This window comes from Hippopotamus amphibius, chromosome 11 (assembly GCF_030028045.1).
Source record: "Hippopotamus amphibius kiboko isolate mHipAmp2 chromosome 11, mHipAmp2.hap2, whole genome shotgun sequence".
In the NCBI taxonomy this organism is placed as follows: domain Eukaryota; kingdom Metazoa; phylum Chordata; class Mammalia; order Artiodactyla; family Hippopotamidae; genus Hippopotamus; species Hippopotamus amphibius.
Genome location: NC_080196.1, coordinates 18,793,178 through 18,811,979, shown reverse-complemented (window position 1 = coordinate 18,811,979; position 18,802 = coordinate 18,793,178). Strand labels below are relative to the sequence as shown.

The 18,802-nt window shown below is 40.9% G+C and overlaps 1 protein-coding gene across 5 annotated transcripts in view; it reads right to left on the bottom strand.

The window, feature by feature from the left end:
• The window catches only part of MRS2 (magnesium transporter MRS2), a 38,274-nt gene extending 25,049 nt beyond the window's left edge, over positions 1-13,225 (bottom strand). For all 5 annotated transcript variants that reach the window (XM_057698073.1, XM_057698068.1, XM_057698072.1 and 2 more), the window contains exons 1-7: positions 12,898-13,225; positions 11,050-11,123; positions 7,844-7,880; positions 6,536-6,648; positions 4,429-4,602; positions 2,389-2,519; positions 1,245-1,361 (exon numbers count right to left, since the gene is read on the bottom strand). In XM_057698073.1, coding sequence (XP_057554056.1) covers positions 1,245-1,361; positions 2,389-2,519; positions 4,429-4,602; positions 6,536-6,648; positions 7,844-7,880; positions 11,050-11,123; positions 12,898-13,087 — 836 coding nt within the window. In that variant the 5' untranslated portion in view covers positions 13,088-13,225. The remainder of the gene's footprint in view (positions 1-1,244; positions 1,362-2,388; positions 2,520-4,428; positions 4,603-6,535; positions 6,649-7,843; positions 7,881-11,049; positions 11,124-12,897) is intronic.
• Between the last annotated feature and the right edge of the window lie 5,577 nt (positions 13,226-18,802).

Sequence of the window (18,802 nt, the reverse complement as noted above, 5' to 3'; positions counted from 1 at the left end):
ATGCCATTTGCAGCAACATGAATGGACCCAGAGATTATCATACTAAGTGAAGTAAGTCAGACAGAGGAAGACAAACATCATATGATATCACTTATATATGGAAATTACAATATGGCACAAATGAACCCATCTACAAATCAGAAAGACACAGAGGACAGACTTGTGGTTGCCAAGGCGAGGGGGAGGCAGAGGCAAAGACTAGGAGTTTGGGATTAGCATATGCAAACTATTACATAGAGAATGGATAATAACAAGGTCCTACGTATAGCACAAGGAACTATGTTCAATCTCCTGGGATAAACACAATGGAAACGAACATAAAAATAAAGAATGTATATATGTGTATAACTGAGTCACTTTGCTGTACAGCAGAAATTAACACATTGTAAATCAACTATACTTCAATAAAAACAAGTCAATACATTGTTATCCACGCCCCCCCAACTTTAGTTATCCCCCCCACCCTACCAAGGAGGATAAGTGGGAATGAAGCACTCTGTAAAAGACACTTATATCATAAAGCATATTAGAGATAGATTGGCTTAAGAAGCAAAGCAAACAGGAGTTCCAAGAGTATTCAAGTTTTTGCTACTATATCTATGTACTATATAATACGAAGCATTATAGAGCTTTTTTTGTCTGAATGTTTCCTTATTAGAATACAGATAACTAATTTCTCAAAATGCTTAAAAAAATCTGAACACACTACAGAAACTATTCACATTACAAAGGTATCTATATTAATCTCTGATACTGATCTATAAAGAACAAAAATGAAATATTTGGAGTATTTAAAAAGAACATTTAAATTTGAGTGTGCACAAGAAGTGTAAATGATTTCTAAATTCATGAGATGAAAGGTTTACAAGATGAGAGTGCTTTTATACTAACCAGACTTACAGAATCTGCACCAGTGTCTCACTCGCCTCTCCACACCCCACCCTTTCCCTCCTCTCTCCCACTGAACTCTCCAGGTAAGTTATCTGGGTAGATGCATATGTCACTTTGGTGGTCAGTCCTTTGAAGATAAAGGTAATGGTGTGTTTATAGTCAAAGCCCAGTTGTTGTATACACAGTGTGCACTTAATTAGTCCTCATTAAATTCAATTAGATGCAATATGGCACAAGAAATAATGAAACAACGGGGGATGAAAAGTGCCTACATCCTGTATATTTTCATCCTGAAATATAAAAGACAAGCTGATCCTAAGAGAAAAGCTAACCAAGCATGACTGTCCACTTACAAGACCTGTGGGTCACTCCACTTTGTCAGACAGAGCTCTTCCAGCAATTCTTCTTCATCCAAGAGCTCCAAAATGGACTCTTTGAAGATTTTAATATCTGTTTCTAACTCTGACAGGCTGTAAGAATAGTTGTATAGAAATGATCAATAACATAAACCTATAAAAACATTTCCCTACAAGAACAGTGCCTTTTTAGTGTCTTATCAAGTAGATCCACATACATATTCATCGTAAACACTGAGTTGTCAAAAAAAAAAAAAAAATTTTTTTTTGATATTTACTATGCAGTTTAAGAATCAATTCCCAATCCCAAAACTACATTAAGTGGTAAAATTAACCAATGATATAATTTTCAGCATAATTATTTATCTCAGAAACATCCAATACTGTGACTTAAGCTTTTGGGCTTGGAAATTTATTTTTATTTTTAATAAGTATGGCAGTGATAATACAAGAACAGACTATTTACTTTTAATTGATAAAACCACCCTAATATTTTCAGACAAAGAACTACTGATTCTTGAAGGGATTTTAGAGAGTACAAATCCTGTGGGCATGTTCATTCAAATCTGTAAGGCAAATTAATTAAAATATTATTCTTAAATTCTGGAATGCATTATGATAAACAAAAAAACCCCATGGACCTTGGAGGGAAAGAAAATTGCATCTGAATTTAGATCTGCCATTTAGTAGCTGTTTAGACAAGTTTAGACAAGTTACTTAGCCCTCAATTTTCTTATCTTCAAAATGAGGACCATGTCAACAGGATTGCTGATAGGATGAGATGAGATCACACACACACAAAAGGGCCTGATACAGCATTTCATGCAAAATAGCTTTTCAATAAACATTAGTTTGTGTGCGCCTTTAGCTCAACTTCCCATCTAGGCTACTTTCCTACTTTAAAGTTATGAAAGATGGAATTTTAACAATAATGAAAACCGAATATGACAATGAAGGCACTGAGAGTTAAGTCACAAAGTAAAAAAATGTCATTACCTTTAGCAAGACTAGTTGGTATTTTTAAAACAGCTAATAATTACACTAATTTTGGACCTGAATTTACATGGAACATTTCACTTAAGACTATTAAAGAAGTTTAAGATGTGTCTAACTCCCAACTTGGTAAATCACCCATATTTACCTTTTGCCATTTTGTAGTAAGATGTGCAGTTTGCTTCTGTCTACAGAAGAATGTCTGGGATCCACTAAAGCTTCCAATGTCTCAAGGATCACTGGTTGCAAAATGCTAAGTTTCCCCTGAAGGGTGTTGATCTAGATAACAACATGACCTTTCATAAGAATTAAAACAATCTTTTTAGAATACTTAGGGTCAGTGAATCCTCTGATTAAACACAGAAGTCTATATATCTAGGAAGGCTGGTAACATTTCAGAACTCGGTGACTGCTGGAATGCCCATCCCAGATAATTAAAAACTAGATCTCCTTGATTAAAAGACAATCATGCATACGTTGTTGCTAGGCTCCGATCTGGTTGAAAGGGAATTTACTTCCATGAGTCTTCCCCTTACAGACACCAGATACTTATTATGAAAGGAACGGAGGACTGACTAAAAGGAAAGCTGCCATTCTGTGGTTAAAACTTTACATCTGGTAAACAATACCTACGTTCTTTGTAAATAGGATACAGTTCAAAACTCCTATGAACAAAGCTCTTTTGAAAACTGAAACATACCTTAAACTTTAAAAAATAAACTTTAAAAGTCAAAAGTATACTTATTATTCAGGTTAATATAGGCACAGCAGGAATCAATCAGCAAGCATGCACTGACATAGCTATACTAGTTGTTAAAATATTAAAATTTTTACATACCTGTTGGTAAACAGCATAACAGTAGCTGAATTAAGCAGTAAAATTAATTAATAATGTAAATTCCAACTTATACTGTCTATCCCAGCATAAGCTCCTGAGAGCTCACTCAGTCTGTGTAGCTTGCCACTGACCACTGTTTATAACTTCCTTTCCCTCTATTTTTTCCCTGCTTAGTAACTGGGCTTCACCTAGTCACCATCTCATTGGCTGGTACTAGCTGGTGCTACTGCCTTATTAACCCGAGTAAGGAACGGAGCCATCTCCTATGGAGTAGAGTAAGACAGACAAAGAGAAGGGTGCCAGCTTGCACCAGCACCCACCCACCTCACGCCCCCTTTACTCTCCCCCCTTCTTCCACTCTGGTTAGCATGCTCATGGCACTGACTCCTACACGTATAGCCAGGTCCTGAACAGTACCATTCTGACTGATGGTGGAAGAAAAGATGATGGGAGATATGCCGGGGCCAGGAAAACAACGACCATCTTTGTTCAGAGCCTGACAGGATCCCCAGACACTCAATGATTATCAATTTAATGGAGGAGTCGTTAGAACTGTACATGATTCCTATGTCAAACTAGGTCTCAAACAGAGGCATCATTTAGCTAGCTTAAACAAAGGACAGTACAAACAAATCAAAGAATGATCTGGAAACTATCAGAATGCTTTGATGAAAGATTTAAGCCATAATATTTATCATGTGTAAGCAGCTACACAACACATAATTTAGAGAATAAAATGGAATACAGTTAAAACTTTTAATATGTTCACTTACAGTTAGGATAAGTATTTTGAATTAGCATCCCTGAATACATTAAAATTGAACAAAGGATAGGAAATGTGCTTCACTGAATGTCATAACATGACTATCAAAGACTATGTACTATACCTAGAGACTTTAGAGCTATTTGTTTGGGTCATAAAGTTTAAGAAATAAGTACTTTCTGCATAAGACCCTTAGAGATGTTTTTATTTGGGGGGAGGGGGTGGTTAGGGAAAGTACCATTAAAACAATACCAATGTGGAACTTCCCTGGTGGTGCAGTGGTTAAGAATCCGCCTGCCAAGGCAGGCAACATGGGTTCGACCCCTGGTCCTGGAAGATCCCACATGCCTTGGAGCAACTAAGCCCGGGTGCCACAACTACTGAAGCTTGCAGGCCTAGAGCCCGTGCACCACAACAAAAGAAGCCCCCACTTTCCACAACTAGAAAAAGCTTGCCCGCAGCAACGAAGACACAATGCTGCCAAAAATAAATAAAACTAAAACAAAAAACAATACCACTGTGTCTTCCTCCTCAACAGCACTGTAAAACCAGAAAACATTCAAGACGCTAAATAAAAACAGGCTTACCCGATATTGCAGGAGTGCTTCTATAGCTCTAAATTCAAAAGGTAAAGGGTATGTGACAAGTTGACCCTCTCCAGCCAACTGTGAAGGGAGCTCCCGGAACAGCCACTGCTCTAAATTTAAATTACGATAATCTAATATCAGAAGACACTCTGGAGTTATCACAGCTTTCAAATACTGTAAAAAAAAAAAAAAAAAGTACACACATACATATATGTATATGGAAGGTGCAGAACTGTAGGAAAAAAACATTCATGAAATAGGATTTAATACTCTATTAATTTTGGACTAAGCCTAAACCAAATCACTGTTCATTTGGTTTTACAAAAAAAAGCCAAGGGGCTTCCTAGGTGGCGCAGTAGTTAAGAATCCGCCTGCCAACGCAGGGGACACGGGTTCAATCCCTGCTCCAGGAAGATCCCACATGCCGCGGAGCAACTAAGCCTGTGTGCCACAACTACTGAGCCTGTGCTTTAGAGCCCGTGAGCCACAACTATTGAGCCCGTGCTCTGCAACAAGACAAGCCACAGCAACGAGGAGCCCACGCACCACAATGAAGAGTAACCACAACCAAAAAAAAAAAAAAAGCCGGTGCACAGCAAAAATAGACCCAACACAGCCAATAAAATAAATTTATTTTAAAAAAAAAGCCAAGACATTTTTTTTTATAGAAAGGAATCCTAAGAGAAATGCAAGTCTTGATACCTCTAACTCTCAACAGAACTAGATTTAAACAAATTATTTATTAGGACTTCCAGGGTAATCATGAGAAATAAAAGAACAAAAGAAACAAGATAAGGTCTTCATAAAAGTCAGGTATTCAGCAGACTTTTAGAAAAGATTTAGTTTAATCGTGATTAGTTTGGCCGAAATGGGAGCGTTTCCTTTTTAAAATATCACCAAAACATTAAGCTAATTTGAAATAATAAAGATAAAACGTAGGCTTAGTGATCTCATTTAGAACACTATGAAATTAAAAATTTACTCTGAAAAGACTGACATCTTTTACGTTAGAAGAGTAACAGGGTAGCCTCTGGCCACTGTACTGGTGATATAAAAATTAGAAATTTTTCTTTTACATTTTCCCCATTTTACAGCTGACCCTTGTATAACACTGGCTTGAACCATGCAGGTCCACTGACATGCAGTTTTTTTCAGCAGCAAATACCACAGTGCTACACGATCTGTGGTTGGTTGAATCTGAGGATGTGGAACAGCATATATGGAGGAATCGTGACTATAATTTATACATGGATTTTTGACTGTGGGAGGTTCAGCGCCCCCAACCCCCATGTGGGTCAAAGGTCAAATGTAATATGAACATTTTTATTCAGAAGAGTTGAAAAATTACACAGTGAATACCTATACACATACCAGTTAGATGAAACAATTAACATTCTGCTAAATTTGCTTTATCACATACTTCTCCATCTTCAACAAAGAGGTACTGTTTTGAAGGGTACGAACCATTGATAATAAAAGAATGTTTTGGAGAAAAATCACCTGGGAAAACTTTTTAATTTTTTAAAAAATTAATTCTAGATAAATGACAAAAACCTGCCATCAAAGACTTTTTGAAGAAAGCAAGTCTCGTGTCCACTGCAGGGCCGATACCAGTGAGACCTGCATCCCCTCATGTATTTCCAAACCTTAAACATTAGCCCACCAAAAAAACTGAAAGCTTTTAAAAATAAAAATTTAAGATGATAAACTTTAAAGGATATTCCTAGGTATCTGGAAAACCAGAATATACTCTTAATAGCTGAGTTATAGTACAATTACACATAACTGTATGCGACTTAAAGTGTCTATTATAAATCAAGATTCTTTCTCTTATTTCAGAAACTAGAGACTAAATTCAAACAGTGAGAATGGAGACCACAGTCAGATCTTCCCCATCATAAAGAGAGCCGTGCTGTGCCTGCTGAGCGTATGTGCATAACCCATGTAAAATGCGTTCCACTCCCAGCAACATGTTATAAAATATTTTGTTTCACATAGCTATTTTTTATTACAAAATTACTTTTAACCTAGTTATTGATCAAGATAGTTAGGAAGTAACTTTTACAAGACTGCGGTGGAGAAATGTAGATGAAATAAAACCCTCTACCTCCATCCTCAGGATAATCCTGTTGTTTCTGGTTGTGATGCTCATCAAATGCTGAAATCTCAGATCTCTGGCTTGAAGACCTAATTCTTGATATAAGTCAGTTTTCTTCCTTTCTATAAAAGAAATATGTTCAATAAAAACAGTGGGTAAACCAATAAACTGAAAAGTTTAAATTTTTATATCAGAGTTCCCCTCCCACCACCAAGGTAATCTTCTATTACTACCAGAAACAAGAGCTGAAATGGGTCTTTTTAATACCCATTTTGACCTCAAAAACATACTCAGGCTAAATCTGGTCAAACAAATTTTTCTTCTCTACTCTTAACCATACTTCATTATAAAAACCATAGCTGTACATCATTAGAATTTATAGTATCAATTTCTAGCTCTAGATTCATGGATTTTTAAATATGAACTGTACAGAACTACATTTTCTACTTTTCCCTTACTACATTAATCAACTTCAGCATTTTAAATCTACGAACAGATAAGTTCAATTTTCTTTGTTCTTGGACTAATACAAAATGAGTAAATAAAGTCAGTTCTCACACTAGATTCTCTTACCTGAAAACTAAATTTATTATCTAAGAAAAAGCAAAACAGATGAACAAACTTAAGAAATGATGTTGGTAATAGTAGCATCTATTCTTGTAGTATATACCACACCTGTGATAGAGCTCTAAGTAGAACAACCTTTTGAAGGAGATGCTGAGCCAAAAAACACCCAAAATATTAAACTAGGATCTCAGCAACAGCAGGAACAAGACCACGGGGTGGGAAGGACATGGGAGACCTGAAACCTGCACCTGAGGTCAGACAGTAAAGTAATGCTTGGCTTCATTTTAAAAAGTAACTGTCCATAAGAGCCACTGTTGGCAGAGTTCCACCTAACTGCCATCCAGTGCCCTGTTCCTCCTGTCTGCTGTCACCCACTGCTACTGCAACAGCAGCGGTATTATGTGATTCTGTCTTCAACATGGTACAGGAGAGGAACATGAGGACCAAGGCAGTAAAAGGGAGACTAAGGAAGAGAAACTGCATACTCAGCTGCATACCAGCCTACGCTCTTCCTTTAGCATCCTGTTAGAGTGAAAGTGGCTGTTTTTTTCAAACAAAAAATTCCAACAATACAGGTCAGGTGTTGCCAGTTCCAATTAGGACAGATGGGCAAACGCTGAAGAGAGATCTCCAACATATTCATCTATGCAAAGAATATTCTACTCAAAATACTATAATTTCTTGACGTCCAGTGGGCTCACTCATTTGCTAATTAAAAAAGTGATTTAAAAGAAAATTACAAATACTCACCAAAAGATGTAACCTTTCCCCCTTTGTCAAATTTTGTCTGGAGAGAGATAATAAAAACAATATATAATTTTCTCCCAAATCAGCACACTATTTATGATATCATATGGTGTTATGATAATATCTCCTAGTACTGAAATGCAGATATAAGCTATAACTGCCCTTAAGTTAAATTCAGTTATGACTTAAGGGTTAAAAAAATAAACCCTTTCCCTTTGCTAGGACAAATCTGACCCTGGATTAACTTTCTAACTTGGTTCCTCTGGAGATCTGATAAAGAAGTGTCAGTTGCGTTACTAGGCAACATCGCTTATGGTAAAAATGCCCAATGATTGGTATGCAGACTGCACTGGGCTGGGAAGACTAAGGACAGCTTACAGAAACCTGGTGGGAAGCCATAGTTCTGCCTTTCCCAAGTATCCTGGCTCCTGTAACTGATGATGCTCCTCGTGGGGGCCCTGGATATTTCTCTGGGATGGTTACAAGAGATACTGGCACTAGAGGGGCTGCGGATGCAAAGCCAGGGTGGATCTCACACCCACCTTTGAGAATATCCTCTCCCTGCACCTGAGCTGTCACACACAGGGCCAGAGGAGCCCCCGGATGGCTGTAAGGACTTCTTCTGAAGAGAAAACACCTCATGCTGCCCTTCTGCATCTCCTATCCTTTATCCTTCCGAATGCACTGGGACCAAGTGTGGCTTATCTTGTGAATCTAAGTATCTATGAGAAGCTATCAGGTCTCTCTGGTGGCTGCTGCAGAATCAATAAATAAATATTTACAGAAAAGACCTCTTCTGATAGCTTAGAGAAGACACAATGCACAAATTGTACTTATTTCCTATAAAGCAGAGGGAACATTTTCCTATACTTGTCCACAGTCAAGTTTGAAGATGTCAAATAATATTTAATGAATCACTATGTACTGAACTGTATTAACTACTATTAAATACGCATTTTCAGAAAGACACACTCTAAGATATAGTTGTAGGTACAAGTCCTGAGTTATTACCACGGAAAATACACATGCTGTGTTAATAACAACACAATAAAACCTCACAATATATATTTCAGCTTGCTTCTCATGAGCAAAGATAAGATCAATGGGAATTATGAGTACCATAAAACATCACAGTTCAAGGGAAATTTATATCAAGGCAAGCTTTATGTTTGTGTAATACACACTAGCTTTCCTCCTTACACTTATTTTACAAATATATACATCTGCTGCAGAAAATTTGAAAATAAAGATAAATAAAACTATTTGGTCACAAATTTTCGAGAAAACCATGCTAAAATTTTACTGAATGTCCTTCCAGACTTTTTCCTATTAAATATATTCATGTTACACACACTTCTTTGCAGCCTTCCCTCCACTTTCAACTTAATGTATGGTGAATACGTTTGTATCTCAATATATCATTTTTTCCTTAATGGGATTTTTTTGACTTAAAAAAACAAAACAAAACATGAGATCATACAAACTGATTTTTTTTTTTAATGTTTACCTTGTAACTCACATTATTTCAAATAGCTCGGAACTGATTTTCTTAAGTGTTCTTGGTAGACAATGATTTCACCTGCAAAGAACCTTCTTTCAATATTTAACATCTGATTTTGTATTGCTGTTTAAACTGGCTAACTCTTCCAGAACAGTGAATGACAGTGATAACTTTTACACGTGGTTCTGAGAGTTATCTTGTTCAGTACAGTTTATAAAGGAAAGTTCTTATGTTAATAAGCCTAAATAATGATGACAGGACTACCCTGGTTAAGAATCCACCTGCCAGGACTTCCTAGGTGGCGCAGTGGGTAAGAATCCACCTGCCAATGCAGGGGACACAGGTTCGATCCCTGCCCCAGGAAGATACCACATGCCACGGAGCAGCTAAGCCTGTGCACCACAACTGTTGAGCCTGTGCTCTGGAGCCCGTGAGCCATAACTATTGAGCCCATGTGCCGCAACTACTGAAGCCCATGCACCTGGAGTCTGTGCTCTGCAATAAGAGAAGCCACTGCAATGAGAAGCCTGCACACCACAACAAAGAGTAGCCTCCACTTGCCACAACTAGAGAATGCCCACACGCAGCAATGAAAACCCAATGCGGCCAAAAATAAACAAATTAATTAAAAAAATGATATATGATGGCTAGTATACAGTGAATGCTTACCACGCATGAGGTATTATCTTTGATTTTACATATGTGAGTTAATTTAAATCTCATGACAATTCTATAAGGTGAGTACTATTACCCCCAGTTTACAGATGAGAAAACTAAGACACAAAGATGTTATCATAACTTGCCCAAGTCCATCCAGTTAGTAAGAGACAGAGTTGAGATCTGAATTTAGAAACTCTGGCTCAGAGGAAGCACTTTTTCTCTCTCTAAACATGTGTGTGATATACACCATTTGTGTTATTTTATTCAAATTTTTTTTCTGAGCCATTTCAGAGAAAGCTGCAGAGATCATGACCCTTCAAAGCACACACTCTTAAGTAATACACTGTGCTGCCTTCAAAGTGCTTCTGCAGATATTATGTTGCACAGCACAGGTTCAAGCTGTTTTGTAGCTAAAAGCCTTTAAGGACTTCTAAATATATTTCTGGAAAAATCTTGAGTACTAAAATAGGAAGCTCTGAATTGTGATTTGAGCCACCTGTTCTAGTATTAAAAGATGAACAGTCATTAGCAAAGTTTCAAGAGTGCTGTGAAGCAATTCTAGCTGGCACTCAGGTCACTGGTTAAGCTAAAGACAATGACCTGTAAGTATAAGGATTCATTATAAAACAAAGTAAGTAATATCTTGGCTAATCAGTCCAGCCCAGTTAACTTATTAAGTATGAGAAAATTTTCTTTAATAAATTTATTTATTTTATTTATTTTATTTTAGGCTGCGTTGGGTCTTCATTGCTGCGCAAGCTGGGCTTTCGCTAGTTGTGGTGAGTAGGGGGCTACTCTTCATTGCGGTGCACAGGCTTCTGATCGCAGTGGCTTCTCTTGTTGCGGAGCATGGGCTCTGGGCATGCAGGCTTCAGTAGCTGTGGCACACGGGCTTAGCTGCTCCGTGATACATGCGATCTTCCCGAACCAGGGCTCAAACCCGTGTCCCCTGCATTGGCAGGCGGATTCTTAACCACTGTGCCACCAGGGAAGCCGTAAGTATGGAAATTACTTTTTGTAAGTCATCAAACAGACCACACATACTCACCACACTAAACACCGGGGCTACACTGGCTAAAGTGGCTTGAGAGACATCAGAAGTTCTAAACCGGTGAATTTCACCTGAAAAATGAATTAGAAAATTCCTTGTGATCATATGTTTGGTCTTCACATATAGCTAAGACACAACTCTCAGGTATGTGGAAGTCTTCAGACTATTTTACTATGTTTTAAACCTTTTTCCTAGAGGGAAAATAAGAAACACTGTTGTTAATTTTAATATTTGTAGGTGATAACATTAGGTTTGGCAAGGAATGAGTTTTTAAAGAAATAGCTTAGGTGAGGCATTAGAATAATTTATGGATTCCAACCACCCCTTTTCCTTTCTAATTATTATTGATATCTTATAGTTGGATGAACAAATGTATAACAATGTTCTCAGATTAAAATAAAATGTCCATTCTTTTTCACATAATTTAGAAAGGCTCTTTATGCTTGTTACATTGATACAGTTTAGAAAGCATACATTCCAATAACCACCTGAACTTTCAGCCTTCCAACATCAGGATTATTTGACCTATAAATTATGAAACCTACAGATTTTACTTCTATGTATTAACTTCTTTTCCACAGATACACTTTAGAGTGAACACACAAAATAACCCACTGCACTGGAACGGAGACCCCAGTGAATTGGAATAAAGAAAAATATTTGAAAATAAATCTGTTTAAAACATGTGATTTAAACTGAGCTGAAGTGAGCTCTCAACTATAACCAAGTAAATTTAATGCCTGACAAAGGGCACTATTCAAAAACACTAAACATAAGAGGAATGAACAGGATTCCTATCTAAAGAATGCATAGATATATTCTCATTTCTGATCTTATTTCTTCCTATTACATACATTTAAAGACGTAATTTGTTACCACCTGAGGTTTGTTGGCTCCTTTCTACAAAATACAAACTATGTTATGAGGATCAGCTGAATAAAGGTTAAAGCGCTACAATCAGCATTTGCTAATTAGTCGGAAGTTAGATAAAGTGTTACCAGGAGGGAGATTCTGGATCTCAATGTTTGTCCTAAAACATTAGATGAGCTGAACCTGGTTTCCCAGGCATTTACCAAATAAAGCAGGGAATATGAAAGGTAACCCAATTTGGAAAGATTCTCCTAAAGAGTAGAGGGAAGCAGGTGCAGATAGTGAATTACTTTGGGAGCGTTTTGAGAGTACAACCGAGAAAACTTGAGGGCATTTTTGAGAAGCCATACATTTTAATGCCTTTTGTTTCTGAGCAATATTAGCACCCACAGTGTCACATTTATGAAAATGTCAACTATTACCATCATGCTTTATCATTTAGGGAAAAAAATAACTCAAAATTCCACCCCGCTCCCCGCATCCCCTCTGGCTGTGTGGTTACACAGTACTTGCGAGAAAAGTCAGATCTTACTCAGAAGCAACTCTTCCCATTAGGTTTCAAAGTCTTCAGCCTCACGTCTAGGTGCGTCCCCACCCCTAACCTGAGCAACTGGACAAATGCATAAATGTGTCCGTTTATAAACAAGAGACAGAAGACTGAGGAAGAAAAGTACTTATAAAAATATTTCAGGTAGATAACTCTAATTTGAGCTTCAGCACCAAGATGACACACGAGAGCGAAACGCCTTAAAAAGTCTTCTCACGAGCGCACCTAGGCCCGGAGACTACAGCCGGGGTCGCTCGGCCCGCGGACCTGTGCGAGGCGACAAGACCCGGGCGCCCAAGGGCGGACCGGAGGCCGGGGCGGGACGCGGAGAGCGCAGCCACAGCCACGTGGGCCCCGGCGGTCGGGTCGGGGCCCTGGGGTCACTGCAGACCCGGCGTCCCGGGGCTGCGGGGCGGGGAGGGGCGTACCTGCCGCGGGGAGCCGGCGGGGTCCGCCCAGCTGCGCAGCCCACCTCCTTCCAAGCAGTTCGGCGGCGCGGCCGCAGGCGGCAACCGAGCGAGTCCCTGGCGTCAGGCCCAAGGCCAGAGCGCAGAGGGTGCGCCGGGGCAGCCCCACCGCGCGGGGCAGGAGCTGGGCCAGGCTCCGCAGGCATTCCATGGCGCTGGGACGAGGGGGAGGCAGCTGCGAGACCCCAGCCCTTCATGCCGGACGGTAGCTGAGCAGCCGGCACTTCGCGACCCTGCGCGGGCGCCGAAGCCGCGGCCGCTGCCTAGCGGGCATGCGCGGAGCGCGCCGCGCCGGCGTCTCATTTCCCGCGCATGCTCGGAAGGTGTCTTTGGCTGAGCATCGCGTGTCCCTCCGCCAATCGGAGTTTGCCTCCGTACCTGAGTCTGTACCTGTAAAGCGTGTAGGGACCCGCTCGCAGGTGGGTGGGGCGCATTTACCTTGCGTGAATGGAACTATCTAACCTGGGTTCGACCCTTGGGCCCTTGGAGTGGTCGGATTGGGACGTAGTAGAGTGTTGATTATTTCTATTAACTAGTAGTTGTTAAATGTAAAAAAAAAAAAACAAAAACAAAAAACCCCAGCATGTCTCTGGAGCATTTTTATACACGTGATGCAGTCTGAAAGGTGGAAGTGAGGAAGTTATGCCCATTCCCAACTCAGTTTATATTTAAGTTTAATGTAGTAAAAATGATTAACTGTCATATGGAATGATATATTAAACTTTTGCTAGTGAAGATTGAGGAACATAAACGCGTAGGATTTATAGTCTGTGTTTAATCAAATGTAAGATAGTATCAATTTCAAGGTGCCATTTTATATACCACCAAGAAAGAAAAAATCGCTGCTAAACTTTGCTCTCTAATTATATCATTTGAGTCATCTCAATTTTAGCCTTTAAAATATGGGGGGAAAAAAGCAAAGGTTAGAATTGATGAAATATAGTATATACACATATTTTAAAAGTGTGAGTTAATAGACTCGTCCCTTACAACATTGGTCCCCAACCTTTTTGGCTGGTTTCATGGAAGACAGTGTTTCCACAGCCAGGGGTGGGGGTTGGGGATGGTTCAGGCAATAATGCCAGCCATGGGGAGTGACAGCCTGCCACTCAACCTCTTGATGTGCAGCCTGGTTCCTAACAGACCCTTACTGGTCTGCAGCCTGGGGGTTGGGGACCCCTGCCTTACAAGGTAGAAATGCAAGGCAGACACAAGTTTCACAGATTCCCATTCAATCCCATTCAACACAGAGATAACGCAACACGAGAGAACTTTTTTTTTTTCCTCCCCTGTAGGATAGTGAAACTGAGGGCGGATTAGGAGGCCAGTAGACAGAGAGGCTTCCAAAACAGGGGACGTTTGACTTAAGCATTGAGGGCGAAGGAGGACTTCAAGTACTGCTTAAAGCACCCCCTTGGGGTGGGGTGGGGTTTGGAAAGCCTGGAAAAGAGCCCTAGGTGGTCAGGTTGGGACGTAGAGTGTCGATTAATACATGGTTGGTAGATTTTTCATTTAACTAAGGGCAACAATGATGAAATACATCTTTCAAAAACATTGTGTGCCTTCAGAGACATTTCTTGGAAATAATGTGATAACTCTTTTAAACTTAGTCCCCAGTACAAAGAGACAGCTCTAAGATGACCCTTACAAACTAACAGAATATTGTAAGGCAGCTATATTCCAATAAAAAAATTTTAAAATAAAGGAAAAAAAAATGACCCTTACAAAGCTTTGTGACATGGCCAGACACATGGCCTTATAACTCATGTCAAGGATTTAGAATTTAATCTGAGAAGGGAGCTATTGGGGGGACTTTGAGCAGAGAAGTAAATCTGACATGTTTAAATGGATTGTTCTGGCTGTGTGGGGAAGAGACTACGGAAAGGTAAGTGTGAAAGCAGAGAGGTGGCGCTAATGGTTTAAGGTGGAGGTGGAGGTGGTGGAGAAGGAGAGATTGGATGGGTTTGGTGCTATAAACTGAAGGCTGAGCTGGTAAGATTTGCAGATGGGATATAAAGAGGCATAGAAGCTGACTGCAAATTTTTTGGCCTAAACAACTGGGCAATCATGGTGCCATTTACTGAGCTAGGGAATTTTGGAGAGGAACAAGCTTAGATGGAAAGCAGACTATGGCTTGGCGTTAGGTTTCAGACATGTTAAATTTCAGAGCTCTACAGGACAGATATCTAGGCATAGATGTCAAGTAAGCAGTGTGGAGATTGGGGGAGATTTTGGAGCTAGATATATACATTTGGGACTATACAGAAATATTTAAAGCCATACATGATTGGGTAAAATCTCTTAGGAAGTGAGACAGCAAGGAGAAAAGTTCCTGTGATTCAGCTCTAGGTCCTCCAACATTTAATGGTTAAGAAGAGAAGATGGATCCAGCAGAATATGATAAGGCATGGCCAGGAAGGAGGAACAGAATTAGAGAGGGTGGGATCCTTGAAGCTAAGTGGAGAAAGTATTTCAAGAATGAGGAAGTGATCAGTTATGCCAAATGCTACTGATGGGTAAGTGAGAAATGAGAGTTGCCTATACTGGATGTGAGGCTGTGGAGCTTACTGGTGATTGTGATAGGAGCAGTTTTCACTGGGTGGTAGGACATGGGGTCTGGATCATCACCTTGCTTTTCATCTTCAAGCCTTGACAGAATCCCAAAAGATGCTGCACCTATTTAACAATTTGGCTTTAACGTTCCTTAATCTCTTTCCTTACCTCTTGCGCGTCAAAGCACATCGGTGACCTAATCCCAGGATCATGCTCTGGACTGTGTTCTCACCCAGAATTGTGTCACCTTAGAAATGTTGTACCCGTTATGCACACCATAGCCTCCTGGAGGCTCTACAGCCACAGCGATCATCTTCTCCCATTAGACCCTTCCTGGCTGCTCTTCCTTCCCCACCCAGTGCAGATTACGTAACTGATCGCTGAAACTGCTAGGACTTGTACTTGGAGCATGTTGCACTCATGGGATGTAATCATAGAAGCCACTTTATTTTTATCTCTTTAATCCTGCTGAGTGGGGCTAGTCTTTCTCTTGCCTCTTGAAAACTTGAGCAGGTTCCATGACTCTTCCAGTCTCTCAGTCCCATGTTCACACTAGGCTCCGTTCAGCAACTTTAACATCCACTCCCTGTTATGTTTATGAAATGTCAGACAGAGAAAGACAAATACTGTAAGGTGTCATTTACATGTGGAATCTAAAAAATAAAACAAATGAATATAACAAAACAGAAGCACACTCATAGATACAGAGAACAAATTAGTGGTTACTCCTGGGGAGAGGGACACAGGGAGGGGCAAAATAGGGGGAGGGAATTCAGAGGTGCAAACGACTGTGTATGACATAAACTACCAGGATACAGCACGGGCAATATAGCAAATACTTTATAACAACTACAAATGGAGTGAAATCGATAACAATTTTGAATCACTATGTTGTGTCCCTGAAACTGATGTATTGTAAATCAACTCTACCTTGATAAAAATAAGATATCCACTCCATACACTTCAGTGCAGTAATCTGCCGTGTCAGACCCGGTATACTCATTGCTGCTTCAATCTTCACTCAAAGGAAAGACTCGGTTCCTCTGTCCTTGTTAGGCCTGGGACAGATAGGAAGTTTGGGTGTGGGTAAAGAGTCTGGGCAACTCCCCCTACCCCTTTCCCACTGCCTTTCTTACTCCGTGGCTGCCGTTTCAGACTCTGCTGGGGCAGCGAAGCAAAGTAAGAATGAACCAAAAGTGTTTATTGAAAGATGGCTCCATGCTCTCTATAGGCAGGGAAGAGTTTAAACTCATTTCATCGTGGGCCTATTCATGTGGTGTCCAGAGGACCGTCCCTCCCTTCTCCCACACCACCCCCCCCCCCAACCCAGGCCCATCTGATTGCCATTCCTTTGATGTGGGCAGTGACCGTCTTGATCACTTTCAGATTCTGCCCCTTCTTGCCTCAGGAGACCAGGTTCCTCTCTTCCTGACATGCTGCTCTTTGGGGCAGAATCCTTTTAAAAGCAACCCCAGATTAATATTCCTGTTGTCACGTCTGCATCCAGGATTTCATGCACCTTTAGAGGTAGTGCAGTTACTTCCCTGCGGAGCTGGTCTCCCTTGCTAGGTGTGAGTCTAGGACTTCTTCCAGCTCTTGGAGCGCTCTTAAGTTCCTCTCACTAGACTTGAAGTGAGTGGGCAACGCTCACCCTACCTCTTTCTCTTGGTGGTCGTCATAGGGGTGGGATTCCCAGGCACAGTTTTTCTTTTTCCAAATCTTCCATACAATATCTGCCCCCCGTCTTCAGTCTTTCCATCCTTCTATATCCTCCGTCTGGGTGAGAGGTCAAGGAGCTCTGTGACAGCTGCTCAGATTGTTTCCTGGGGAATTTGCACCTGGCCATCCATCTGGTAATGGACTTTGGTGCTGATACCCTATCTTGGCACCTCCGTGGAAGCACCTACACTCCTCAGCACCTTTGATTCTGCTGCACCTCTTTTATTTATTTGTTTATGCTCAACAAATATTTATTGAGCATAAACTATGTGCCAAATATTATTTGACGTTCTAGGGGTAGAGTGAATGAAACAAGTTCCCATTTATACTGAGTTGTGTAGTGCCCCCCCCCCCCCCAAATTTATGTTCACCTAGAACCTCAGGATGTGATCTTATTTGTTCTTGTTTTTTTTGCTGTTGTTGTTTGGTTTTGGGGGCACGCGGCATGTGGGATCTTAGTTCCCCAACCAGGGATGGAACCCGGGACCCCTGCAGTGGAAGCTCGAAGTCTTAACCACTGGTCTGCCAGGGAAGTCCCAGGATGTGACCTTAGTTGGAAGTAGAGTCTTTACATGTGGGAAGACATTCAGAAGTCTTTCTGAAACCTTGTAAATGTTACTAAAAGTAATTAAAGTATGTGGGCCGAGTGACTGGATGCAGAATATCCTGCTTGAGCAGTGGAGGAACTAAGGGTGCTGGGTGTGGAGACCATGGGGGCATAGGCTACCGTGGAAACAGAATATTGACCCTCTCTGGGGGCGCAGCCCCTTTCTCGCTTGCACACCTCATATCACCCTGTTTGGCCCTGGAGGATGGCTGGCTAGCCAGAGACGGGTAAGATTCCTCAGGGGAGGAACAACCTAAGACAGGCACAGTCGCAGAGGGGCCAACAGGGGTGGGGCACAGACCCTTAATCCTTCTGAGAGAGGTCTCCTGCCCCCAGGGCTGCTTTGCTCTCCACGCCCAGCTCAAATCCATGCCCAGCTCAGATCCACACCCTGCTCAAATCGGACCCAGGAGGCAAACAAAGATCATTGCCCCAGTCATGTGAGGCCTTTGTTTGTTTATTTCAAAGATAACCTTGTTTGTGGGACTAAACTGGGAGTGTTAGACCCTTAGGCTATGCCAAGAACTCAATAAAAGCAACCTGGGATCAATCAGCAAGGCTCTTGATGCTAGAGGTCTTGAGTCCCCCGGTCCCATCTTTCTCTTCAATCTGTGTCTGTGTTTTCTTTAAGCTTGCGGCACCCATCACTCACCTCGAGTCGCCGAGCTGGTCTCGGCATTTACAGATTTAACTAGTTAAGGATCTCAAGATGAAATCATGCTGGATTTAGCATTTGCTCTAAATTCAATGACTAGTGTCTTTGCCGGGGAAAGGAGGGAGATTTGGACACCCAGACCCAGACAGAAGACCACCATGTGAAGATGGAGGCAGAGACTGGAGGGAGGCTGCCACAAGCCAAGAACACCAGAAGCTACCAGAAGCCAAAAGAGACAAGGAAGGATTCTCCCTTAGAGACCTCAGAGGGAGCATGGTCTTGCTGATCCTGATTCTGGTCTTCTAGCCTCCAGAACTGTGAAAGACTTAGTG